This window comes from Odontesthes bonariensis, chromosome 5 (assembly GCF_027942865.1).
Source record: "Odontesthes bonariensis isolate fOdoBon6 chromosome 5, fOdoBon6.hap1, whole genome shotgun sequence".
Lineage (NCBI taxonomy): Eukaryota > Metazoa > Chordata > Actinopteri > Atheriniformes > Atherinopsidae > Odontesthes > Odontesthes bonariensis.
The window spans coordinates 37,975,003-38,002,709 of NC_134510.1; the positions used below are offsets into that span (position 1 = coordinate 37,975,003).

At 43.6% G+C, this 27,707-nt stretch overlaps 2 protein-coding genes across 4 annotated transcripts in view; both read right to left on the reverse strand.

Annotated features, from left to right (window-relative positions):
- Positions 1 to 16,224, reverse strand: part of gabbr1a (gamma-aminobutyric acid (GABA) B receptor, 1a) — a 180,949-nt gene extending 164,725 nt beyond the window's left edge. The window contains exons 1-3 of one of the 3 annotated variants that reach the window (XM_075466322.1): positions 16,114 to 16,224; positions 6,330 to 6,416; positions 6,019 to 6,083 (exon numbers count right to left, since the gene is read on the reverse strand). In XM_075466322.1, coding sequence (XP_075322437.1) covers positions 6,019 to 6,083; positions 6,330 to 6,408 — 144 coding nt within the window. In that variant the 5' untranslated portion in view covers positions 6,409 to 6,416; positions 16,114 to 16,224. Of the gene's footprint in view, positions 1 to 6,018; positions 6,084 to 6,329; positions 6,417 to 14,780; positions 14,800 to 15,539; positions 15,931 to 16,113 lie in introns of those variants that run through there. The other 2 variants (XM_075466321.1, XM_075466323.1) reach the window with 2 other exon arrangements.
- A 2,677-nt stretch (positions 16,225 to 18,901) lies between these two features.
- Positions 18,902 to 27,462, reverse strand: sh3bp5la (SH3-binding domain protein 5-like, a). Its single transcript, XM_075466324.1, has 6 exons — positions 26,712 to 27,462; positions 26,232 to 26,294; positions 25,524 to 25,652; positions 23,339 to 23,503; positions 22,045 to 22,218; positions 18,902 to 19,490 (listed from the first exon to the last, which is right to left on the reverse strand). The coding sequence occupies exons 1-6, from the start codon at positions 26,949 to 26,951 to the stop codon at positions 18,960 to 18,962; spliced, it is 1,302 nt and encodes a 433-aa protein (XP_075322439.1). The 5' UTR covers positions 26,952 to 27,462; the 3' UTR covers positions 18,902 to 18,959.
- Positions 27,463 to 27,707: the final 245 nt, after the last annotated feature.

Genomic DNA, 27,707 nt, shown 5'->3' on the forward strand with positions numbered 1-27,707 from the left:
CAATTAGTTTGGCTACTATTTCAAAAATGATATGAGGTTAAAATAAGAATGCTGAAAATCAATTGGGGTCAAGTACAGCTTCTAGTTTTCCCTCCATCTCTCACCATGCAGCTTGGTAGCATCAGAAGTTTATTTAGGTTTGCCTGCAGCTGAATGAACCGGTTCCAATCTTCAGGGTTTTCCAAAGTAGAGCCACAGAAGACGTAACACAGGCTGAGCAAAGACCTCAGCATGCATGTTGGTAATGTGTCTGTTTGGGAAAAGTAATGATGTGGTTTGTAACGATTGTGCTCGACGTGGATCAGAGGGACAGCTGGATGTCATGGTGTCAGTGGGGGATCGTGCACAGCCAACATATGCGTCTGTACATCTTCTCAGGATAAACCACTTCATTAACACTAAACTATGCAGCTCATTCAGGTGCTTTATGCTATGATATCGTTAAGCATCTAATTCAGTTTTTATAATTTCACAGCGAAACTCTAAGAAATATTTGACAAAGGTGCTCAAACACTGTTTAAAACCTTTAAAATACTTTCATTTACTAATGTTTTTGTAGATATAAGAATACATCTAATCTTCTCTCTGTCACAGTTTTACCACTTAAAGGGATAGTTCGCCTCTTTTGACATGAAGCTGTGTAACATCCCATATCAGCAACATCATTTATGAACATCTTCTTACCCCCTGCTGCGTCCTGTGAGCAGAGTTCCAGCCTCGTTTTGGTGTTGATGAAGGTAGTCCGGCTAGTTGGCTGGGGTTTAAAAAATAAAGCGTTTTGCTTCTCAGAACAATATGCGTTCAAAAGAGTAATACATTTGCATCACAAAATGGTTCTCCAGGAAAAAGTCAGACCTCACAATCTCTTGGCCCTATTTTCTCTCCCTTCGTATCACTGCCTGCTGCCGCCTGCCGACAGCCGCGCCTGTTACGGTGTTTGCTGCTCGGAAGCAGGGGACTGCTCGCTCTGCACGTGTGCTAAAGTGCCCCTTGGGAGCCAAAAAGCGTGCTAAAGTGCCCCCTTGGGAGCCAAAAAGCGTGCTAAAGTGCCACCTTGGGAGCCAAAAGAGGCAAACTATCCCTTTAAGCACATATAATCCCTTAAAAAACAACCACAAGCCTCTCCTCTTTCAGAATGTCATCACCTCAGGAGCCACCGTCAGTCTCTCTGAAATGAACTATTTTCCTTGATGTAAACAACAAGCATGCAGCAGATCCTCACACTCAGTCCCTGCAGCTGAACCCAATCATCTCTCCTGAAGAAATGCAAACGCTTGAGATTAAATCTGCTGTTGCACAAAGAGCGGCTGGACTCATGCAGGGGCAGTCGGCTTCAGTCGGCTCCAGTCCTTCAGCGTCTGTGGCACCATGCTGCGGATAAATCTGTGCTGGTCAGTGCCTGCTGGAGCTAATGCCCGAGGGTCGCCTTCACCATCAGACTCTACAGTCTGATTCAGAGGGCCGGCTCAGTCCTGCTGCTATTTGAGCAGGAAGTTGTCATAACTCCTCTCTGTTGCTTCCCTCCACGCCGGGCTCCGGCTGGATGTACGGTTTCCTTCTTCGAGTTAAAGCATCTTCAGAACCTCTTCAGTGATTACTGTCAGAGCTGCTCAGTGTGAACAGGTGCCGACCGTTTGCCTTCTACTATCTAAGTGCTTCGTTTCCATTTTTACATTTTAGAATAGAGATACTCATTATGCGGCTCCTCCAGCTTTAATTGGTGGCTCGCACTCGCATAGTAGCTTATGACAATATGGTAACAATAACAATAAATTTTATTCAAATAGCACACAGCAAATACTGCACAGTATTAAGTATTTTTATTAAGTATTAATTAAAGGGACAGTTCGCCTCTTTTGACATGAAGCTGTATGACATCCCATATCAGCAGCATCATTTCTGAACATCTTCTTACCCCCTGCTGCGTCCTGTGAGCTGAGTTCCAGCCTCGTTTTGGTGTTGATGAAGGTAGTCCGGCTAGTTGGCTGGGGTTTAAAAAATAAAGCGTTTTGCTTCTCAAAACAATATGCGTTCAACAGAGTAATACATTTGCATCACAAAATCGTTCTCCAGGAAAAAGTCAGACCTCACAATCTCTTGGCACTATTTTCTCTCCCTTTGTATCACTGCCTGCTGTGCAGACCGAGCAGACCGAAGTGCAGACCGAGCAGCTAGCCGGACTACCTTCATCAACACCAAAACGAGGCTGGAACTCTGCTCAAAGGACGCAGCAGGGGGTAAGAAGATGTTCATAAATGATGTTGCTGATATGGGATGTTATACAGCTTCAAGTCAAAAGAGGCGAACTGTCCCTTTAAGTGGTAAAACTGTGACAGACAGAAGATTAGATGTATTTGTATATCTAAAAAAAACAATAGTAAATGAAAGTATTTTAAAGGTTTTAAACAGTGTTTGAGCAGGTTTGTCTTGTTATTTCTTAGAGTTTCGCTGTGAAATTATAAAAACTGAATTAGATGCTTAACGATATCATAGCATAAAGCACCTGAATGAGCTGCATAGTTTAGTGTTAATGAAGTGGTTTATCCTGAAAAGATGTACAGACGCATCATGTTGGCTGTGCACGATCCCCCACTGACACCATGACATCCAGCTGTCCCTCTGATCCACGTCGAGCACAATCGTTACAAACCACATCATTACTTTTCCCAAACAGACACATTACCAACATGCATGCTGAGGTCTTTGCTCAGCCTGTGTAACGTCTTCTGTGGCTCTACTTTGGAAAACCCTGAAGATTGGAACCGGTTCATTCAGCTGCAGGCAAACCTAAATAAACTTCTGATGCTACCAAGCTGCATGGTGAGAGATGGAGGGAAAACTAGAAGCTGTACTTGACCCAAGTGTAGGACTCCATTGATTTCAGCACGGTCTACACAGCAGGCAGTGATACGAAGGGAGAGAAAATAGGGCCAAGAGATTGTGAGGTCTGACTTTTTCCTGGAGAACCATTTTGTGATGCAAATGTATTACTCTGTTGAACGCATATTGTTTTGAGAAGCAAAACGCTTTATTTTTTAAACCCCAGCCAACTAGCCGGACTACCTTCATCAACACCAAAACGAGGCTGGAACTCTGCTCACAGGACGCAGCAGGGAGTAAGAAGATGTTCAGAAATGATGTTGCTGATATGGGATGTCATACAGCTTCATGTCAAAAGAGGCGAACTATCCAATTAAGGCTTAATGGTGTTTCCTAAAGGGGGCTCTGTTAAACCTGGCAACGCAGCCCGCTTAAACCACCGTCACATTGACCGCAGAGCACGCTAGCTCCTTTAGCCAGCGCGAGATGCAGGCACAAAGGATCGGTTTTTAATTAAAAAAGGGCAAAAACCAGCACAAAAACCATGCTCATCCTGAATGTCTCACTATGATTACAACAACAAACTACAAATACAACATGAAGAAAGTCGAGGACATGCACGCCAGCTTCCGCTCATCCCAGTATAAAGGTGAATGTGGTCTGAATTTAAAATTAACAGATGTTTACAGATGACTTTGGTTCTGTGTTGTTTCTTTTTTTGTGGGATGTTTTATATGTAGAAATGCATATTTGCAAAAGGGGAACTTAGTATGTTGTCCTAAAAGTGGCTCTTCCCTTGATTTTGCTGCCAATGTGGCTCTTGTGAAAAAAATAGTGAGTATCATTGTGTTAGTGAAAGTTTAAATCTATCCGTTTCGTCCACTGCTTGTTATTTTCAACATTGACCACAAACGATGAAAGGAAAGCCCAGAAGAGGCAGAAATAACAACCTAAAGCCCAGAGAACATTTAGACGGTGCGTCTTCTCCTCGGTCAGCAGCAGCTGACACACAACAACACAAACTTATTCAGCTGTCGGCTCTCAAAAGCCCAGAAATAAGGAAGCAGCACTCAGAGGCTCACCTTTATACTTTTTAATCCACCTCTCTTCTCAAGGCCAGCTTCAAGCTTTGCTCACAGAGTCTCTTCACTTGAAGTTACACCACAAGAATGGCTGTTGTTTTATGTAAACGCACCACTTAGACCTACTGTCAACAGATTTGAGTTGAGGGACAGTGTGGTTAACATGCTCGACAGGATCAGCGTGTCAGCACCGGCCTGCAGGAAGGTGGCAGATCGTCAGATCTGGAGTGACTGCAGCCGAGGTTAGCTTCCTCTGTGCAGTCAGCCCTTTCACAGCAGGAACAGACCGTGACTGTGTTCCAAACCGCATACTGCATACTACATACTACATACTGCATACTGATCGATCAGACAGTATGCAGAGCGTTTACCCACAATGCATTTCTCTCCTGCCCGAGCCGATATCAGCCGGCCTGAAGCTGATTTCCCTTAAACTCTAAACTCTGTAAACTTTAGCAACATTTGAAACATTTTCAGGCTAGAAAGTAGTCGTTTAGATCCCCAACGTGTTGAAAACCTGACAAAATACCGGCTATTTACAATTTTGTTCCCATGAATTCGGCGCTACTAAAGCTAGCCGCAGTGAGCAACGCACTTCCTGTTATTTTCACAAAATAAAATACCCGTTGCCTTTTATCATAGGGAAAGCCATTACCATACAATTGGTGCTTTTGTTTTGAAAACAGGAAGTGAACCTACCCTCGTTGTAGCTAGCTTGAAACTGCCGTTTTGACAGGAAATGACGATCGGCGACGTCACGTTATGTTGCATCTTGGGTAGTTTGAGTATGAGTAGTAACCTCATGATGCATACCCAACATTTCGGAGAATCTAGTCTGCATCCGGGAACTTCTCGCTTACTCAAAGTCGCATACTAACTCAAAAAGTTAGTATGAGTAGTAGGAGAAGTATGCGGTTTTGAACACCAGTGTTCCCACACGTCTGCGGAGCAATCTGGCTAATCTTTGCAGGACTTTAGACCTCAGTGGAGATGCAAAGAAAAGATTCCCTCGAGCACCGATGATGTTGTAATTAGGGCTGGGCAAGTTAACTCGTTATTATCACGTTAACTTGTTAATTATTTAACGCCGATAAATATTTTATCGAGCATTAACACAGGTTTTATTATTGTAAAAATCTGTTGAATGCATCACATTCACACAGTTACAGCAAAATAAAGATAAACTAGCAGGAAACATCACCGCTATAGGTGTGAAACTCACAGAGTTAACCAGCGCTACTTCCTGTTTTACTTGTTTCAACATAAAAGCATGTATTTCAAAGTAAATTTTTTTAAAAACTCCTGCATTTACTTTCATTCATTTTCATTCACATTTAAAATAAAACTAAATGCTAAAAGCTATACACTACTTTTGGATTCATTTTTGGATTTTTACGTACAAATGCGATTAATCGCGATTAATCAGGAAACTCATGTGATTAATTTAGGGCTGGGCGAGTTAACTCGTTATTATCGCGTTAAATCGTTAATTATTTAACGTCGATAAATACTTTATCGCGCATTAACGCAAGTTTTATTATTTATTTTATTCTTGTAAAAGTCTGTTGCTATCTGCTGTGGAACCGGAAAAGAAAGTTGGCACTTTCATTCATATGGCAGCACATTTAAAATAAAACTAAATGCTAAAGGCGATACATTACTTTTGGATTCATTTTTGGATTCTGCGTACAAATGCGATTAATCGTGATTAATCAGGGAAATCATGTGATTAATTAGATTAAACATTTTAATCGTTGCTCAGCCCTAGTTGTAATCGGCCCGACTTGAACACAAATTCCTGAAAACAAAGACCTTTGGACCTTATGAATTGCCTTTAATCTTTCCCACCTCAGCTCGCCGCTGGAATAATCACGCTACCTGATAGCTGATCGAGCAAAAACTGTCGTGTGAGATGGCGTTTTTTATGAGCCTGTGGGGAACAAGGACTGAACTAGTGTCTGAAGTCTAAACTTTCCTCTCACCAATAAACACAGCTGTTTGAGTCTCACATGCATCATTAAAGGTATTACTGCCTGATTTAATCATTAGCCTTAAAATAAATCCCCGTTTGCACGAAGCAGCGCTCAGCAGACGTTCTGAACCGCCTCCTCCGTACCTGTTCCTGCGTCAGGCCTCTGTAGCGTATCCCCCCATCTCTGGGAGGCCGGATGATGGCACAGCCTGAACGGAAAGGAATGGAGACAGAAGGACGTTATGAGGACTGAGGGATTAATGTCCTGATAATGCAGATATATCACAGCCACAGGAAGCCTTATGGGTCTGACTGAGCCTGCACAGATTACAGCGTTCCATTCAGGTCACTCAGCAGTCTCTGCACAGCTCCTGCCGTCCATTAATGCACATTGTAAACAGACACTCATAGACTTGATTCCTGCACATTCCCTGTCACGAACGCGCACAAATTACCTCCAGTTGATGAATTATGTATGGGCACAACAAGAGACGGGAGAGCGCAGAGGATGATCAGAAACAACGGTCGTGCCATTTCTGGATCTGAAAGAGAGAAAAAACAGCGAGTGAGCGGGGGAAATTAGGAAAGAGGGGACACAGAGACGGGCTGGAGAAAAAATAATAAATCAGAGTGAATGCTCCGCAGTCATTTTTAATGTGAAAAAAAATCCCTTTCTGTGCACAGAATGAGTGAGCTGCATGATGAGTCGGCTCTCCTTCTGCATCTGTGTGCAGACAGCTCGGCTGACGGGAGAGTCAGCGTTTCCACAAGCAGGGACCCCACACTGGAAAAAATCAAAGTCTTACCAAGTATATTTGTCTCATTTCTAGTCAAAATATCTCATTACACTTAATATAAGACAACTGCCTAACAAGTATTATTTCAGCCAGATATAGGGACTTGTTTTAAGACAATACATCTGGAATATCTTATTAAGTGAAAAAGTGTTGAAAACAAATTGTTTTGAGTCACATATCATATGAAACAAGCTTTTTTTTTTTACATTTGAAGAGGTTTTTAAGCTAATTTCAAGATCACTTTTATCTCAAAAGTCCCAAATATCACATATTATTTCAAGAAATCTCGACAAGCCGATTTTCACTAGTTCCATTGGCAGATTGTTTTGCTTATTTCAAGCAAAAACGTCTCGTATTTGTTGTTTTTTTTACTTATTTTTGGAGGGGCATTTTTTTCCAGTGTATACACAAGGTCCGCGCTCAGCTTTGGATGTTTGGATGGCTGGAAGCAGATATTTTGCGGTAAAAACTAAACTAATAATAAAAAAATAAACCTTTTCTTCAGGTCAAAAACAGGAAAATATTGGGGAGAACTGGTAGAGTGTCGTTAGAGGAGCTGCAGGGACGCCGAGTCTTTCCTGGAACAGCTAATGGGACTGAGGATTCCTGGATTATTAAATCATCAAGTAATTCGGTTCATGATAAACTGCGAATTAATCACACTGACAACTTTCCTCATGACTGGATCCTGGCTAATTCTGCACAAGCCGGTGATATGATAAAGCTCTCAACTTATTAATATTTCTGTACGTTTTTCCTCTCAGAGCGTCATAATCGTGGTGATTTACCCTTTTTGTGACACCTCCAGTAAGAAGGAGCATCAGCCTGAGTGGTTTGTTCCGGTCTCCGCTTCCTAAACCTAACACTTTCTGACAGGTGAGTGTTTTGGGCCTTTTTCATAGACCTTCTTCAGCACTCATCAACAGTAAACCAATGCGTCCAACACCGACTCTCTCCCACCTCACAGGGCATTCTTTCATGGTCATTTACCTTCCTTATACTCCACATTTTGCCTTTTTGTCTCCTCATCTCTCTCCGCAAGGTAGCTGGAAGCTTGGATGTGATGACTGACGACCAGCTCACTCAGTGGGGTCACATGGTACTGAAGGGATCGGATTATTGGCTAAATTACAATCAGAATGAGCTGAGCAAGGGTAATTCTCCTTGGATATCTGGCGGTGAATGAATGGGATCAGAGGCACAAAGCGTGTCATACCCCGGTATGATAGGTGGCGCTGTACCCATTCCAGCTGTTGCTAATAGAGCCACTTCCTGTTGACCTCTTCACCACCAACAACAAAAACAAACTCAGGCATTGGAGAAAGATGGAGAACGCAGAGCCAGATGAAGCTACGTCCCTCTACATTTGGTCTGTGATGAGCTGCTTGTTGCACAAACTCGATGCCCCACGGAGCATTCTCCATCGCGTTGTTTGTTTCTTTCTGACGACGACAACAACAGGAATATCGTCTCCTTTGACTTCCGGGTCACGACCCCGGGAAAAAAAATCTTGAGCGCAAATGTTCAAATCCCGCATCAGACGGCCCTTTGCTGTGTGTTGTTCCCCCTCTCTCTGCCTCCTGCTTCCTGTCTCTCTACACCAGAGATGGGCTGTGTTCGAAACTGCCTACTACATACTACATACTTGCATACTCCATACTCATGGATCAGACAGTATGCAGAGCGTTTACCCACAATGCATTTTGCTCCTGCCTGAGCCGAAATCAGCCGGCCTGAAGCTGATTTCACTTAAGCTCTAAACTCTGTAAACTTTAGCAACATTTGAAACATTTTCAGGCGAGAAAGTAGTCGTTTAGATCCCCAACGTGTTGAAAACCTGACAAAATACCGGCTGTTTACAATTTAGTTCCCACGAATTCGGCGCTACTAAAGCTAGCCGCAGTGAGCAACGCACTTCCTGTTATTTTCACAAAATAAAATACCCGTTGCCTTTTATCATAGGGAAAGCCATTACGATACAATTGGGGCTTTTGTTTTGAAAACAGGAAGTGAACCTACCCTCGTTGTAGCTAGCTTGAAACTGCCGTTTTGACAGGAAATGATGATCGACGACGTCACGTTACGTTGCATCTTGGGTAGTTTGAGTATGAGTAGTAACCTCATGATGCATACCCAACATTTCAGAGAATCTAGTATGCATCCGGGAACTTAAAAAAAGTTAAAGTTAGTAGGAGAAGTAGGAGAAGTAGGCAGTTTCGAACACAGCCATACTCACTGCGCGGCTCCTCAAGCTTTAATTGGCGGCTCGCACTCACATAGTAGCTTATAACAATATGGTAACAATAACAATACATTTTTTTAAATAACACACAGCGAATACTGCACAGTATTAAGTATTTTTTATTAAGTTTGCATTTTCGTAGTATTAAGTATTTTCATTAAGTATTAATTAAGGCTTAATGGTGTTTCCTAAAGGGGGCTTTGTTAAACCTGGCAACGCAGCCCGCTTAAACCACCGTCACACTTGACCGCAGAGCACGCTAGCTCCTTTAGCCAGCGCGAGATGCAGGCACAATGGATCGGTTTTTAATTAAAAAAGGGCAAAAACCAGCACAAAAACCAGCACAAAAACCATGCTCATCCTGAATGTGTCACTATGATTACAACAACAAACTACAAATACAACATGAAGAAAGTCGAGGACATGCACGCCAGCTTCCGCTCATCCCAGTATAAAGGTAAATGTGGTCTTAATTGAAAATGCATTGGCTGTGTTGTTTCCTTTTTTGTGGGATGTTTTATATGTAGAAATGCACATTTACAAAAGGGGACTTTAGTATGTTGTGGTAAAAGTGGCTCTTTCCTTGATTTTGCTGTCAATGTGGCTCTTGTGAAAAAAATAGTGAGTATCATTGCTCTACACTGTCCTATCTAATAAAGCCCCCCAAAATAATTAAAGAATAAAAAAATAAATAAAAATCTGGAGCATGCGCAGAACGCAAAGTCTAATTCACCACGTGCTTCAGCAAGTTTCATTTGACTTTAAACCGAGTTATCTCGGGGTCTTAATCCGATCCGATCCCATTTCTTGTCAGATTAAGAACTCAATCTTATTGTAATTTAGCCAATAATCCGATCCTTTCAGTGCCATGTGACCCCACTGAGTGACACTAACTCAGAGTGTCACCCAACCCGTGGTTATCTCTCCCAGCATGAACACTGAAACCCCTTCAGATGGCGTTTGATCAACCAAAAAGGACGCATGTCACTCCATTACTTATTCAACTTAAATTGGCTGCCTATGGTTGCCTGAATCAGAGAACGCCTGCTAAACACACCAAACTCACTCTTACTTTGCACTTCTTCTACAAACATGTCACCCCATAACCCACAGGACCCAATAGATCCGTTACTAATGTCCATGTTCCTGTCACTGCTGAACCATATCATATTTGGCGAGTAGTCATTATGTTATGGCTCATAAGTATATGGACTTATTGGACTTAGTATGTTGGACTGAGACAAGTTTCGGTGCAATCTGTTGGTTTCCTTAGCTAACACATTCTTTTTGAATTGGCTCTATATAAATAAATTGGATTATTTTATGAATAATTGTGATTACAATGAATTGAATTCCAATTGGCTTGAATTGGACTTTATTATTTGAGTGCCTTGAGATGACATTTGTTGTATTTTGCGCTATATAAATAAAAATGAATTGAATTGAATACAAAAAGAGCCAAATCCTAATAAAAGGGCTTCTATCTTTCAACAACAGCACCTAAAGAGGGCATCCAACCAAATATGTGTCACGCCCAGAGACTCTTGTTTTTAGTTTTCATGTTTAAGTTATGCGTTTGTTTTCAGTCCATCTTTAGTTTTTGCCATGCTTTAGTTTCCCTGCACTCTGTTTATTAGTTCACTCACTTCACCTGTGTTTTTTCCCTCAGCTGCACTCACTCCCCAATCACTCTCACTCCCTATTTAGTTTCCTGCCTCCCCTTTCAGTTTTGCCGGATCTTTGTTGATGTCACTGGTACTGTTACTGTGTTGCTGTTAGTTTCCACGTCATGTTTCCACGCCAAGTTTTCGTCCAAGCTAAGTATTTATTCCATGCCATGTCCTTGTTCTTTTGTTTTGTTTATAGCTTCGTTTTTCTCCGGCTCTGCCGCGTTTTATGTTGATACTTTGTTTTTTGTTAATAAATCACCCTTTTCTTTATAAGTCCGCATCCGTGTCCTCCCCTTCTACACCACACGTGACAATATGAGAGTACAGTGTTGTTCCTAGATACTTGTATGCACCTACCACTTGGACTTCCTTGCAATGTAAGATGCTAGCTTTTGGTTTATCTGTTTTTTTTTTTTAAAAATTATTATTATTTAAGTTGTTTGCGTGACATTAAGATTCAGGAAGTTACCATCGCACCATCTGACAGGCAGGCAGCCTATCAGCCCTTTCTGTGCTTAACTAGAAGTCAGTTTCTCATTTGTTGCAATAAAAGTCAGTTTTTATGTCTTCTAACACACAACGGGTCACAAATGTAACTGGAGCGTCAGAGTTTTGGGTCTCAGCTAACGTAGCCTGGAGCCGGAGGGGGCTGCGGGGGGCTGACAGGCTTCGCACTCAGCCCGATCTTTTCCACTTTGGGTCATTTATCAGAGTTGGCAGCTCAGGAACACAGAAAGGGGGGAGTTATACAACAACTTTCTCCCACATGCAGCAATCCTCTACCTGCAAACAGGCTATGATGCTCCTCCTCAAATGAAATGTGACTTTATAAATCACATCAAATCAATCATACATCGTCCTGTTCGAGGGGCTGACTGTTAGATTAACATAATCCTACCTAAAGTGAACAAAGCCTCCATGAACAAGTGTGCAATGACAAAGTACTCACACTCACACATAACTGCATCAACTATAAACACACAAAACATGGCTGCTCATTTGCAGTTTATGAGGGTGTGTGGTGTTTCTGGGTGGGTTTGGGGTGTTTTTGGGGGCGTTTGGAGTGGGTTTGGGGTGTTTTTGGGTGGGTGTGGGGTGTTTTTGGGGGGGTTTGGAGTGGGTTTGGGGTGTTTTTGGGTGGGTTTGGATGGGTTTGGGTTGTTTTTGGGTGGGTGTGGGGTGTTTCTGGGGGGGTTTGGGGTGTTTTTGGGGGGGTTAGAGGTGGGTTAGGGTGTTTTTGGGTGGGTTTGGATGGGTTTGGATGGGTTTGGGGTGTTTTTGGGTGGGTGTGGGGTGTTTCTGGGTGGGTTTGGGGTGTTTTTGGGGAGGGTTGGAGTGTTTTGGGGGGGGTTTGAGGTGGGTTAGGGTGTTTTTGGGTGGGTTTGGGGGGATTTTGGGGGGGTTTGAGGTGTTTTGGGGGGGGGTTGGAGTGTTTTTGGGGGGGTGTGGGTGGGTTATGGTGTTTTTGGGTGGGTTTGGGGACTATAACTAAGCACTACAGTGAGGGAGACAGACGGCTGCAGGGCAAGCCTGTGCAGGACAGACAGACCCTGCTGGATGCTTCATTAGCATTACTCAGAGTATATTTAGAGTTCACTGACAGAGTGCAGGAGGTAGACACCACCACACACCGAGTGTTAGATGGGTGTTTGCTGTCAGTGTGCAGCATGTGCTGTTTGTGAAGGAGGGAAGAGAAACGGGGGAAAAAAAGAGCCCAACAAGAGTCATTAATAACAACATCTCCCACTGAGCCACACAAAAGCAAACTACAACTGTGTAGAAGTCTGAAGACACTCCTCGTTAGCTTAAAGTGTCCTTAACAACAGTTCTGCAGCTTCCTAAAGCTCTTTCAGAGTTTTTCTTTTTCCATTATTTCTTCATTAAGCCACTTAACTCTGACCTATGAACCATTCAGGCAGGAAAAAGGCTCCTAACTCAAGGGATGAACCAGTGTTGTGTCCACACAGAACATCTTATTCCCAGCAGAAACCGTTCTCCAGGAAAAAGTCAGACCTCACAATCTCTTGGCCCTATTTTCTCTCCCTTTGTATCACTGCCTGCTGCCGCCTGCCGACAGCTGCACCTGTTACGGTGTTTATTGCTCGGTCTGCAGTAAACACGGCCTACACAGCAGGCAGTGATACGAAGGGAGAGAAAATAGGGCCAAGCGATTGTGAGGTCTGACTTTTTCCTGGAGAACCATTTTGTGATGCAAATGTATTACTCTTTTGAACGCATATTGTTCTGAGAAGCAAAACGCTTTATTTTTTAAACCCCAGCCAACTAGCCAGACTACCTTCGTCAACGCCAAAACGAGGCTGGAACTCTCAAGTCCCCAGACTTTTTCCAGACAAGGACTAGTGGAGAGGCAGATTCACCGACAGACTTACTAATGATACCCTTTAACTCCATCTCAGACAGCACCACCCTCAGTTTGTGATAACATGCTGGAGGGATACGGCGATATGGTAGCCGGAAGGGGCGCTCATCGGTCAAGTGAAAACGATGCACAAACTCTTTTGCCTCTCCACAATCCAACACATCCTGGTATGAAATAACAAGATCGGCCAGACGTTCTTTCCATTCACAGCTGTCAGTGTCAATGTCAGTCAAGCCTGAGCGGACTCACACCCTGGGAGACAGGGAGATCCTCCACAGCAACACATGGCAAAAAAAAAAGCCACCTTTGCATTTCTGCGCAGTGTGACAGGACTCAGTCGGGTTGAGAATTTTCATTGGCGCCCAAAGGTCACCCCACATGGGAGCCACAACCCGACCAACAATGATCCCTTTGGGGGCAGAACGGGAAAAGGTGGGCTCCACAATGATGGTACTCCCGGGTGAAACAGGGGCACCAGCAGGTCCTTTTCCCCACACTAAGTACTAGGGATGGGAATTGATAAGGTTTTTACAATTCCATTTTCGATTCTGCGTAACGATTCGGTTCTTTGTCGGTTCCCTTATCGATTCTCATTTGGAGAAAAAGGACAACAAACCGATCGATCAGCATCAACTTTGTTTAGTTTAGAAGTAACGCGAGTCATGACCTCACAAACCCAACAACGCTGAGGTCCACATTGGTCTATCCTGGCCTGGGTAATTGAACTCTCCCTGCTCTGGTGAAAGGAGAAGCTGGAGGTAGAGGTGAACTGGGGGTAGTACCACCAGCCTCTGGCTCTGAGCCAGTCAGGCTCTGTCTCTCATGATTTCATCTAAATGTAATGCCTGAGAAGGCATTCATTTAACCTTAACCGTTACTAACAGCAGCTTTTACAATCAGGCAAATGGCGCTAACATGATAGGCAGTGTTTGTTTGTTAGTTAGTTACCTGCAGTGTTAGCAGAGGACATGCTAACATTGCTAACGTTGCTGGGTTCAGATTCACCAACGTTAGTCCGGAGCGGATCGAAAACGCGACATTCATTCATAGTTATTGCATGTTGGTAGTATTTCCTCCCTTTGGTGAAATATTTACTTTGCAAGTTGCCCTGTTGTCGTCTTTTTTTGGATGTGTAATCAAACTTTCGAGCGTTTGTACCGCTTGGGCGCCATGTTTACTGCTGGCTGCGCCGGACTCGCCACGCAACGTTGCGTGGTGACGTCATTCTGGAATCGATGGAATCGATAAGGGAATCGTTTGCAAAATCGCCAAACGATTCCAAGGAATTGAAACACAGGGAACTGGTTTTCAACAAAAACCGGTTTTCGATTCCCATCCCTACTAAGTACTCCTGCTGGGGAGCGAGGGTCACAGCATGCTGCAGCCTATCAGTACCAACCATGTCAGCCAGTTCAGGACGGGACCAGCGGGTAATACAGCTGAGCAACTGGAGGAAGCGTTCACACTCAGGATCAGAGGTGTTGGAGCGAACGAGCTCCCAGTACTTCTCATCAGATCTCAGCTCCACTTCCAGCCCACAGGATGCAGCAGGGGGTAAGAAAATGTTCATAAATGATGTTGCTGATATGGGATGTCATACAGCTTCATGTCAAAAGAGGCGAACTGTCCCTTTAAAGAAAGGACAGAAATGCTCATCTGAGAGGGTTCAGGCTGTGTTGGAGAATAAAGGACCTCACAACTGAACTAACTCTGTTTTTAACCTCAGATTCTGGGTTTATGTCCATGTTTAAACACGTTTCAGTGGATGTCTGCAGCTGTTTCCCTGCAAATATATAAAGAAATGAGGAATATATCACCGCGTTGGTAGGTGAGGGCTGGGATGGAGGCAGCCTAACCAACACCAAGCCAGCTCCTTCCTCCAGCTGGAGGAAACCAGCCCCTCAACCAGCCTCGAGCTTGAAACCTAATCACGGCTTCAGCCCCGCGCAGAAACGGTGCAGACCCCCCCCCCCCAACGTGCATCCTCAGCCGGCTCCACCTCTGCTGCCTCCTTCCTTGTGTGTTCGCAACGCCGGAAGCTGCTCCGGGTCCGTTTCAGCACCACAGACAGAGGCAGGTTCCTCGCGGGGTGTAAACATTTACGCACAAACGCTGCTGAGCGTGAACTATTGGCACGTGAGGGTCACAGTTACTTGTCGGCTGTTGACAAGGGAATCCGTGACGGCCTGTGCAGGAAGGCCGAGCATATTAACAAGCCGCTGTAGCCTCCATATGCGCGGAGCCGGAAAGAGCCGGAGAAAGCCGGAGAGAGCCGGAGAAACCCGGAGCCGTGAAACTGCCGTGAAATCTCACCATCCTTTCCTTAGATCTAAAAAAAAAAAAAAAGCTAAATGCAGACAGGATGGTCGAGGGTTCCTGCAAGAAGAAACTCACAACAAATCAGGCCCGGCTGCTCATGGAATATGTATGCCTCCTGCATCCAGAATGAGCCGCGAATTATGCCATCTGTCCTCATTTATCCGCATTTTATCAACACATCAGGTCGAAAAACTCAGATTCTAGAGCAATAGTAGCATCGAGCTCCCCGAAGCAAAGCCGTAGCTGTGTGTACTTACTCTGAGTTGGATGCGCTCAGCCGAGATAAGAGTGAGTCCTCCGGGTGGGACCCGCCGAGGGAAGCCCGCTGTCGGATTATTTGGTAAAAAGATGCATCTGTGCAACGCTTTCGTATGGCTGTTGTAATCTTTATGGCTCTACAGTAAATGTGCAATCTGCTCCGTGCGTAAACAGAAGGTTAGAAAAAATAAAAAAACCAAGACGTCGGGTCTTGATCTCAGTCGGGTTATTTCTATATATTGCAGTTACGCGTGGAAAAAGACAACGAATGACAAAAAAAAATGGAGACAGTTAAATAAAAAATAAACGATATATATACATGCACTGAACAGAAACGCGTCCACATAAACGACGAAGCACCGATTCACCGCTCTCCCCTCCTTTTTTCTCTCCCCCTCTACAATCTTGAGCTAATTCACGACGTCATGGAGACGCACCGTGCGTAACAGCCCCCCACCCCACCTCACCCCCCTTTAAGAGATCAGACACGCCAAGGTCTGCGCCCACCACACCAAAATATCATAATGAATCTAAAGAAGCGGCTTTGGGCGGATGATAAGCTCGAGGATTTACCCCGCGGGGAATAATTGCATCGCGACAGGAAACGCGACGCGCGTGGAGGTGCAGATATGGCGCCGCGCGGCTCCAACAGACTGCCGCTAAGCCCTTTTCCTCCAAAGCTCTCTGGAAGCTTAAGTCAGCGAAGCAGCAATCAGTTTTTCCCCACCACTGGTCATCTACTCAATCACAGCCCGCCGACTCGCTCCATCTTTTTTTTCTTCTTCTTCTTCTTCCATCTCTTCGTGATCAGCATCCTCACACACCTGCTGAATAATTAAAGGGAGGCAGACATGACATCTCCCCCCGAACAGCCCGTTCCACTTCAGTCCCACAGATATCAACCAAGAATGGGCAACGATTACAACTTTTAATCTAATTAATTAATCACATGATTTCCCTGATTAATCACGATTAATCGCATTTGTACGCAGAATCCAAAAATGAATCCAAAAGTAGTGTATAGCCTTTAGCATTTAGCTTTATTTTAAATGTGCTGCCATATGAATGAAAGTGCCATAACATTTGTTGTGCAAACACACTTTTAACATCAGCATCTTTCTGTAGTTTTTATGTAGAAGCCTCGCTCCACTGTCTGTTTCCTTGAATGACTTGCTGCTATCAGTTGTGTGTTTTGCCTTTAAGTGATATTTTAGACTGGAACTACTACGCTGAGAAGACAGTTCAACTTGGCAGTGTTTACAGATGACTTTGGTTCTGTCGACTCCGCCGTCTGGAAGAACTTTAAAATGAAAATGGCCGAGTAAAAGTTCTGTACCCTTCTCCATGTTTGGTGGATCCACCGATTACTTTCTTTTCCTGTTCCACAGCAACAGACTTTTACAATAATAAAATAAATAATAAAACAGGGGTGGTCTGTGGCGTAGTGGGTTGAGCAGGCGCCCCATGTACAGAGGCTATAGTCCTCGCTGCAGCTGGCCCCGGTTCAAGTCTCACATCAGACGGCATTGTGCTGCATGTTGTTCCCCCTCTCTCTGCCCCCTGCTTCCTGTCTCTCTGAACTTTCCTATCCATTAAAGGCACAAAAGCCCCCACCATTGAAAATAAAATAAATAATAATAATAATTTAAACAAATTAAAAAAAATGTACTTTAAAAAACCCAAAAATTAAATAAATAAAACCTGCGTTAATGCGCGATAAAATATTTAAATAATTAACGAGTTAACTCGCCCAGCCCTCAACATCACAAATGTGTGAATTTCAGGAGGTATGATCTGTTTAATCAATTAAGTATGATGCAATAACAGGAAACAGTGACATTCTGACTAATTCACAAAAGCCAATCAGAGGGTGAAGACATATTTAAGACATCAGAGTGAGTCATCACATGGGGGGGGGGGGTTCAGTTAAACTGTGACAGCAGTGATTTACATCTGCAGGCATTCAGAACACCTGTGCAACAAAATGCTCATAACTATACATGTCAGTATCTTCCAGCTCTTAGAGTAATTACACACATTTACAAGTCATTACAAGTCATTACAAGTCATTCGAGTCATTCGAGTCATTGTTCTGTATTTTAGAAACCAAAGGACAACATAAAATAACAAAAATAAAATCAGAACTCTTCAAGTGTCGTTGGGAACGGTGTCGGGCGAGTTCGATTATTCAGATTTATCCTTTAAAAAAAAAAAAACATAAAAGGTCTGTAAGTATAGTTTTATAAGCGGGCAGAAGGAGAGCTAACCTTGCTCGGTGTCAAGGCACAATTCAAATTAGGGCTTTTTTATTTGTAAGGCCAACAAACAAAACAAACAAAAACAAAAAGGAGCGCTTCAATGTAAACAATAAGACAAATAAGACAAAAACTGTCCCGGCCGAGCTTCTTCATCCGAGCTTTAAGTGTGTCAGTGTTCGTTGGGTCCCAACTGGGAGTGCATGCTGTCGGCATGGAAACAGACTCACTTCAGGAATGTTCAGAAAACACCTTCTCTGCTGCCGAAGAGCAGCAACTTTCAGCATGTTCTCTGCTGCCGAAGAGCAGCAACTTTCAGCATGTTCTCTGCTGCCGAAAAGCAGCAACTTTCAGCATGTTCTCTGCTGCCGAAAAGCAGCAACTTTCAGCATGTTCTCTGCTGCCGAAGAGCAGCAACTTTCAGCAGAAAAAACGCCTTTTCTGCTGCCGAAGAGCAGCAACTTTCAGCAGAAAAACACCTCGGCTGCCGAAGAGCAGCAACTTTCAGCATGTTCTCTGCTGCCGAAGAGCAGCAACTTTCAGCATGTTCTCTGCTGCCGAAAAGCAGCAACTTTCAGCATGTTCTCTGCTGCCGAAAAGCAGCAACTTTCAGCATGTTCTCTGCTGCCGAAAAGCAGCAACTTTCAGCATGTTCTCTGCTGCCGAAGAGCAGCAACTTTCAGCATGTTCTCTGCTGCCGAAAAGCAGCAACTTTCAGCATGTTACACGTGAGAAACGGGCTTAAAGATGCGTTGTCTCTGCAGCGCCAGAGAAATGTTTCCGTCATACTTCCTGACTTTGTGGAGAGGCCTGGGACCCTCTGACCTTGGAGCTGCCGCTGATCGGACCTGACGTGACTGGAGGGAAAGGAGTGGAGGGATCAGATCAGATCAGAGGTAAGAAGAGACCTCTTTATGAATAAGTCTGTCCCAGGGGGGCTTCTCCGCTGCTCCCTCATGCTAAAGGAACAGGAACCTGAAATAATGAAAGCTGTGGGTTCCAGCTGTGGGTTCCAGCTGTGGGTTCCAGCTGTGGGTTCTCCCCCTGTTCTCCCCCTGTTCTCTCCCTGTTCTCTCCCTGTTCTCTCCCTGTTCTCCCCCCGTTCTCTCCCCCTTCTCCCCCTGTTCTCCCCCTGGTCCCCAGCAGCTCCTCCCTCCTGCCACCTCACAGGCTGAAGCTTCGGTGGTGCTGCTTGTAGAACTGTTGCTGCCGCTCTTTAGCGCTCGCTTCCATCAGCTTGTCTCTTTTACTGGCCGCCACCACTCCCCCCTTCTCCCCCTCGTCCCCCGTCACGCTGCCCACGTCGCTGAGGTCCCCGAGGTGCTCGATGGAGTCGTACTTCTCCAGGTCGGAGGCGATGGTCTGCAGGCTGAAGACGGAGAGGGAATCCGAGCCGGCCCGCTCCCGCTCCTTCTCGTTCTCCGTCTCCTTGTACCGCTCCACCAGATCGATGGCGGCATCCGCTCGATCTTTCCCCACCGAACTGCCACCGCAGGCCCCGCCTTCCTCCGGGACCCTGGCGTCCGACTCGGCTCCGACGGGGGGGCTCCGCCCGCCGCAGACGGAGGCCGGGCCGCCGCCCCTCTGGGCGTGGATCTGCTCGCTGATCTGCTCCAGGTTTCTCAGCGCGATGGAGTAGCGGGTCTTCACTTTGGAGACTTGCTGCTCCAGCTGCAGCACTTTGGTTTTGTGCTCCTAGAGTCACACAAAGTAACCGTCACCTTCCCATCATCCCTTTCACAGTTCATTTGATTCTAAAAAACATTCAGTATCCTCTGGTAAATCAATAAGAAGCTCGCGAGCCACATGCGGCTCCTCAAGCTTTAATAGAATAGAAAAATACTTTATTCATCCCCCAATGGGGGAAATTCAAATAAGTCAAGTAGCTCAAAAAAATTATAAATATTTACAATGATTGTATATTAACAACAACAACAGTTATATAATATATAATTGTTATATAATAAAAATAGAATAATCAAATAATTGGCGGCTCGCACTCGCATAGTATCTTATAACAATACATTTTATTCAAATAACACACAGCGAATACTGCACAGTATTAAGTATTTCTATTAAGTGTTTTTATTAAGTTTGCGTTTTTGTAGTATTAAGTATTTTTATTAAGTGTGTTTTTGTAGTATTAACTATTTTTATTAAGTGTGTTTTTGTAGTATTAAGTATTTTTATTAAGTTTGCGTTTTTGTAGTATTAAGTATTTTTATTAAGTGTGTTTTTGTAGTATTAAGTATTTTTATTAAGTGTGTTTTTGTAGTATTAAAGACATGGTAGGTAATCCTGATCAGAAACACATTTTGTAATACTGGGTGAAATGGTCCGTCTATCCTGAGAGAAATCTATACAAGATGTATTTAGAAAAAGGGACGAAAATAATCAGACCTCTGTGGCAGCTGCAGGACTGAGAAAAAGCTGACCAATCCGAGATCAGCGGGACGCTGATCTCGGATTGGTCGCCTACAAAAAACCAATCAGATGCCTCTGCTTTCTGCCTACGCCCCCCCTCTGCCGGCTCCCTGCTCCATGTGCGCATGCGGTTCCACCGGCTTTGGATGAAGCACTGACGGAATGGGGAGGGGGGGGTGGAGCTTAGAGGAGTGGACACTTTCGAATCTTGCTAGCTCTCTTGCTAGCTCTCTAGGATTACCTACCATAGCTTTAAGTATTTTTATTAAGTTTGCGTTTTTGTAGTATTAAGTATTTTTATTAAGTATGCGTTTTTGTAGTATTAAGTATTTTTATTAAGTGTGTTTTTGTAGTATTAAGTATTTTTATTAAGTTTGTGTTTTTGTAGTATTAAGTATTTTTATTAAGTTTGCGTTTTTGTAGTATTAAGTATTTTTATTAAGTGTGTTTTTGTAGTATTAAGTATTTTTATTAAGTGTGTTTTTGTAGTATTAAGTATTTTTATTAAGTTTGCGTTTTTGTAGTATTAAGTATTTTTATTAAGTGTGTTTTTGTAGTATTAAGTATTTTTATTAAGTTTGCGTTTTTGTAGTATTAAGTATTTTTATTAAGTATGCGTTTTTGTAGTATTAAGTATTTTTATTAAGTATGTGTTTTTGTAGTATTAAGTATTTTAATAAGTTTGCGTTTTTGTAGTATTAACTATTTTTTATTAAGTATTAATTAAGGCTTAATGGTGTTTCCTAAAGGGGGCTCTGTTAAACCTGGCAACGCAGCCCGCTTAAACCACCGTCACACTTGACCGCAGAGCATATATGTGGACACTGTGACGGCTGGCTTTGGCACCTCATCTTCAAAGCTCAGTTCAACCATCAGAAATCTGGGAGTGACCTTTGACCTTTGATCTGAGGTCGGACAAACTAATGAACAATGTCGTCAGGACTAGTTTTTTCCAGCTGCGTCTCCTGGCCAAAGTTAAAATGTTTTTAAGTGGTCATGACCTTGAGAAAGCCATCCATGCCCTAATAAGTTCAAGGTCAGACTGTTTTAATGCTCTTTATGTGGGCGTCTCCCAGTCTTCTCTCAGCCGCCTTCAGCTGGTGCAGAACGCTGCTGCCCGTCTTTAACCAACACCAACAGACGTGTGCACATCACTCCTGTTCTTAACTCCCTCCATCGGCTTCCTGTCCTTTACAGAACTGATTTTAAACTTTTAATGTTGGTTTTTAAAGCTCTTAACGGCCTCGCCCCGTCGTATTTATCTGAGCTTTTAACAGTCCTGGTAGAGCTCTGAGGTCAGCAGATCAGTTTCTGCTGGAAGTGCCCAGGTCAGAATACAAACCCTGGGGTGAGCGAGCCTTTTCCCAAAGCTGCCCCCAGGCTCTGGAATAAGCCCCCCGTCCAGCTGCGTCTTATTTCTGACCTGGGCCTCTTCACATCTGGGCTAAAAACCTGCTTATTTAGGATGGCTTTAATACCCAGTAGCATGAGGACACTTTTATCTTATCTTATTCAATTTTGTTGTATTTTATTGCTTTCACTGTTCTTTTATTGTTTTTATTTAATTAATTAATTTTTTTAATTAATTAAATTTTTTTAATTTTTATATTTGTTTTTACTTCTTCTTCTCTTTATTTATTACCTGCTGTAAAGCACTTTGGTGCCTCGTAACGATTGTCTGTAAAGGGCTGTAGAAATAAAGTACATTTACATTTTACACGCATAATTACAGCACAAACTGGAACTAATGCTCCACATAAGAATGGGAACAGCAGGTCTTCCACGTGCTTCGCACACTAATTGGGGCTCATTTTGTCTGCATTACCTCCAGTATGTGGTTGAACTGGGCCTTGAGCTCAAAGTAAGGTTTGGACTTGACGATGACTCTTTTCAGGGACTTCTGCAGCATCTGCACTCGAGCCTCGGCCTCCTGGCAGGCGTGCGTGACGCGCATGTGCTCCCTCTCGCTGCGCAGGCGCTCCTCCTCGGCTTCATTCACCTGCCGAACACACACACACACACACACACGCAGGCTGTTGGACAGGCGCTTCATTCAGAACTCATAAAAGAGATGCAGCTTCCACGGTGAATGTGCGGTTTGATGACATTAAAAATAGGGCTGGGCGAATTTTTTTTAAAGTAAAATCTATATATATATATATATTAATTTAAAAGTGGTTTAAATGTTTATTTAAAATATATATATATTTAATTTTCCATTAAAGGCTTTTGTGCCTTTATTTAGTAAAAGTCTGTTGCTCACAGGCTTTTATTTTGTCAAAGTCTGCTGTTCACAGGCTTTTATTTTGTAAAAGTCTGCTGCTCACAGGCTTTTATTTTGTAAAAGTCTGCTGCTCACAGGCTTTTATTTTGTAAAAGTCTGTTGCTCACAGGCTTTTATTTTGTAAAAGTCTGCTGCTCACAGGCTTTTATTTTGTAAAAGTCTGTCGCTCACAGGCTTTTATTTTGTAAAAGTCTGTTGCTGTCTGCTGTGGAACAGGAAAAGAAAGTAATCGGCGGATCCACCAAACATGGAGAAGGGTACGGAACTTTTACTCGGCCATTTTCATGTTAAAGTTCTTCCAGACGGCGGAGTCGACAGAACCAAAGTCATCTGTAAACACAGCCAAGTTGAATTGTCTTCTCAGCGTAGTAGTTCCAGTCTAAAATATCACTTAAAGGCAAAACACACAACTGATAGCAGCAAGTCATTCAAGGAAACAGACAGTGGAGCGAGGCTTCTACATAAAAACTACAGAAAGATGCTGATGTTAAAAGTGTGTTTGCACAACAAATGTTATGGCCCTTTCATTCATATGGCAGCACATTTAAAATAAAGCTAAATGCTAAAAGCTATACACTACTTTTGGATTCATTTTTGGATTTTGCGTACAAATGCGATTAATCGTGATTAATCAGGGAAATCATGCGATTAATTAGATTAAACATTTTAATCGTTGCCCAGCCCTAGTTAAAAACATCACTGCCGGTTCGTGTGGTAGAAAAAGAACTGACCAAGCTTCTTGTTCTAATCCTGTGATCATCCACTAAGTTTCAAACTCAGTCTTGTCCAGAACAGCAGCTCAACGAGCAGCCCTGGGCCTGGTCTCCTCTGTTACCTTGGAGGTGGCGTGGTTGAGCATCTCCTGCCAGGTGGGATCCAGAGTGTTCTTGCCGTCAGCCATCAGGCCTTGCTCTGCGACGTACACCATCTCCCTGGCAGCGGTGTGCATAGAAACGGCTCTCTCGTAGCTCAAAGCGGCCTTCTGGGTCTCCTGCTGCGCCTACCGAGAGCAGAAACTTTCACAGACTGCAGACGGAAAAGGTGACGTGAGCACGACTCCGCTGTTCAATCACAGCCGGGGGCTCAGTCTGCTGTTTGATTCAAGATTAGGGTCAGGAAATGTGCCAACAGTTAAGATAACCAAAAGAAGGATTTCTAGTCCTTTATTCTCAAGATTTGTAGATTTAAACGTCATCAATACAAGTTAAAGGGATAGTTTGCCTCTTTTGACATGAAGCTGTATGACATCCCATATCCCACAGAATAGATTTTAAAAGCCTGCTGATGGTTTACAATCTGTGATCTGTTCAGAGAATATAAAGCCAGCAGAGCTCTGAGATCCAAGGACTCAGGTCAGCTGGTCCAGTCCAGAGTCCAGACTAAACATGGAGAAGCAGCATTTAGCTGTTATGCTGCAAACAAGTGGAACAAACTGCCAGTGGAGATTAAACTTTCACCAAATGGAGACATTTTTAAATCCAGGTTAAAAACATTTCTGTTCTCATGTGTCTATGCATGAAATCTGCACGATATCTTTGAACTTATCTGGACTGTTGCTGGTTTTTAAATTCATTTAAATGATTTTATTTGTTTCTCTTTATATTCTTTTATGTATTTTTAATGCTTCTTCCACTCCCTGCTGCAATGCTTTTATTTTATGTAAAGCACTTTGAATTGTTTTGGACATGAAATGTGCTAGAAAATAAATTTATTTGATATCAGCAACATCATTTCTGAACATCTTCTTACCCCCTGCTGCGTCCTGTGAGCAGAGTTCCAGCCTCGTTTAAAAAATAAAGCGTTTTGCTTCTCAAAACAATATGCGTTCAACAGAGTAAAGCTGGATTTACAGTTGACGCGTCGCTCACGGCGCAGCCGACCCGTGACGTCAAAATGGCGTTTCAGGCCTGGCGTTTGCCTTGAAAAGGCGCCACAGCACGTTGTCGTGCACCGGTCGATTTCTGTAACTCGGCTGTGCCGAGAACGACGAACCGGATGGACCAATCAGAGACCAGGCTCAGTCAGGAGGTGCGTTTGTACAGGCAGCTGTACGAAACTGCAGGGAAACAGCACAGGGACCAACGTAAACTCCCAAAACTGGTGCACAGAGATGGGCAGAACTTTGGGGAAAGAGGGAGAGTTCTGTAAGAATGTGTGGAAGAAGCTACGGGACAGATACGTGAAGGCAAAGAAGGGGGCAGAGACTCCAAGTGGTGATGCCGGGGGCTTCAGACCTTCACCTCTTTTAACTGAATTAAAAAAAATGTAATCATCCAGATACTGCAGCAGCATCATCATTAATGACAGTGTTCCTGCTCTTCATTGTTTTCTTCTCCACTTTTGTGGTTGTAGAGTAGCGGTAACCTTCACGTAGCAGCGACACCTCTGTGACGGAGAAAAATTGCAACTACTGACGCATCGACTTGCGCCACTATATGTAGCCGGCACGAAATCGTGACGTCATCAACACGGCTCACGCTAGCAGACGCGGCAACCATGCTAGAGTCTTAATACATTTGCATCACAAAATCGTTCTCCAGGAAAAAGTCAGACCTCACAATCGCTTGGCCCTATTTTCTCTCCCTTCATATCACTGCCTGCTGTGTAGACCGTGAAGACCGAAGTGCAGACTGAGCAGCAAACACCGTAACAGGTGCGGCTGTCGGCAGGCGGCTGAACGCATTGATATAAAGGGAGGCAAAAATAGCGCCATATTGTTTTGATAAGTAAGACACTTTATTTTCGGGACCCCAGCCAACTAGCCGGACTACCTTCATCAACGCCAAAACGAGGCTGGAACTCTGCTCACAGGACGCAGCAGGGGGTAAGAAGATGTTCAGAAATGATGTTTCTGATATGGGATGTCATACAGCTTCATGTCAAAAGAGGCGAACTATCCCTTTAAATAATCTAAAAATAAAACATGAACTGTAAATAAAGCTCAGCACACTTTTTGTGTCAGATTTCTCTTCCCTGTTCAGAAGTCTCTTAATTTATGTGATTTTTTTTTTTTTTTTTACCTCTTTTGCGAGCCGCCGGGCTTCATAATACGGCCGGGCTTTTTCTATGCAGCTCCCAAGCTGAGAGCTGTGAGCATTCAGCTTCCTGGCAGACTCTGTGAGGATCTTCCGGTAGCCCGATCTGGCATCCTGGACAGTTAATACATGAAAATGACAAGATTAGATTTATCTGCATTGGAACGACTCATCGTATTCCACCAAGCAGAACAGCTGGAAGCCAAAAAAATCCATTCACTGAGAGCAAAAGTACCAGCATTATTAATCTTTTTCATTATTAGAGCTCTCACTTTTCCAGACTCTGTACTTTGCATACACCGAAAACAGAATTATCATACTGATTAGCAGCTTCTGGGGACAGACAGACTCACACAGTGGTGGTGTGTCTTTTTTCCATATTTCTAATGAGCTTGTTTAGTCAACATCAAAGCATTTTTATTCAATCTGCATATCAAGACAGAAAAACAAAGTATGTTTAAGCAAGGGATGCAACTAGCAATTAATTTCATTATATTTCGGTTCTTAAATGTTAGAAAATCATGGAATATGTCAATCTGAAACCCAGGCTCAAACAATGTTTCACTGTTTAGTTCGACAAACTCTCCAAAAAGCTGAAGATCATCTGCTTTCAGCTGTAATTAAACAGAGAAAAGTCTACACATATTATTCATATAAAAGCAAGAATCTATCTGAACAGTAATGTGTACTTGCATCTAATTCCAGTTCTATTCTGTTGATTTCTGCACTGGCTTCATTTAGGTGCTCCAACTCTTCCTGTTGGAAGAAAAAAATAGAAATAATCAATCATTAATAAAGAAAATAACATTAAAAAACAGCGTGTATATCATGAATTATCACTGTATTCAAGTAGAATCTGGGCTAAAGTCGTTTGTACTGATAATAAATAAACTGCAAATGATTCACAACATTAGTTATGGTACAAAGGTGCAAATGTGTGTTCACTGACAGCATAATCAGTTATGATCTGACAACAGGATTAGCACAGATGATAATAAAATGCCATTAACACAAAGCGCCCTAAATATTTAATCAGCTTGTTCGCGTTGGGCCTAATCAACAGTAATCCAGAATTAAGAATTACTCCCCAAGACGCTGTTAAAGAGTCAGAAAACCCCGCCGCGCTCTCACGTCTGCCCGGATAACAGAGCAAACAAAGGCCGGTTGTCACACCTGAATCCGGGGGTCCAGCTCCTCTTCATACGGACTGTGCAACTGTTCCCCGACGCCTGTCTGTTTCTCGCTTTCACCTTCCTCACAGGTGTCCCTAAGCGCCGGCTCCGCTGTTGTCCCATTAGTTTCGGCAGCTTTGACCTCCTCCTCATCCTCCGCACCGGGAGTAACCTCCCTCCAGTCCGCGGTGTCCGACTCCCCGGAGCCCGCGGGGCTTTCACGCAAGTCGCCTGGCTCCATTCCAGGGCCGCACGATTTCGTAGAAACAGCACCTTTAAGGTCGTTACTCCCGCAGACTCTTTGCTTAAAGGCCCAGTCCACTTAGCAGCGACCGGGGGTTGCTCAGCGGGGTAAATCAAAATATAATTCCAGTGGTGCCGAGTGTTGAGTTAGCAACATCTGCCATGTTACACCACACTGAAACCCAAGCCCACTGAAGCTAGCCTAGCCTAGCGTGCTAAATTGCTAAAGCCGTTGATGAGAACGTTCCTAGCCTAGCCTATCCTAGCCTAGCGTGCTAACTTGCTAAAGCCGTTAATGAGAACGTAACGGCTGCTTTATGGCGAAGAGGTAAGAATTAACAGCTACCATGAGATGCAAAATAGAAGGAGGTGTATCACTGTGACCCCCCTTCAAGTGCCGTTTGTCCTCCATCTCTTACCGGCACTTCATCACTGAAGCTAGGCTAGCCAGCTAGCTTGCCGTTTCAAGCCTCACCTCATCCTCGTAGATGAGGTAAACAGACCGATGCGTGCTTGAAGCGCTGCAGTTTTTGAGCCAAGGCGGCCACCGTAGATATACAAACCGATATCTAGCGTTTCGTTAGTGCTGTAGTTTTTCCCCCTCATGTCGTTTATCTCTTCACAAACTGTGTTCCAGCCCTTACTGAAGCTTTATGTTGTTAATTTTTAATGTTTTTTATTTTTATTTTATATATTTATTTTTAATTACTTCTTGTGATTTTATGTAGCTGTGAAGCACTTTGAATTGCCTTGT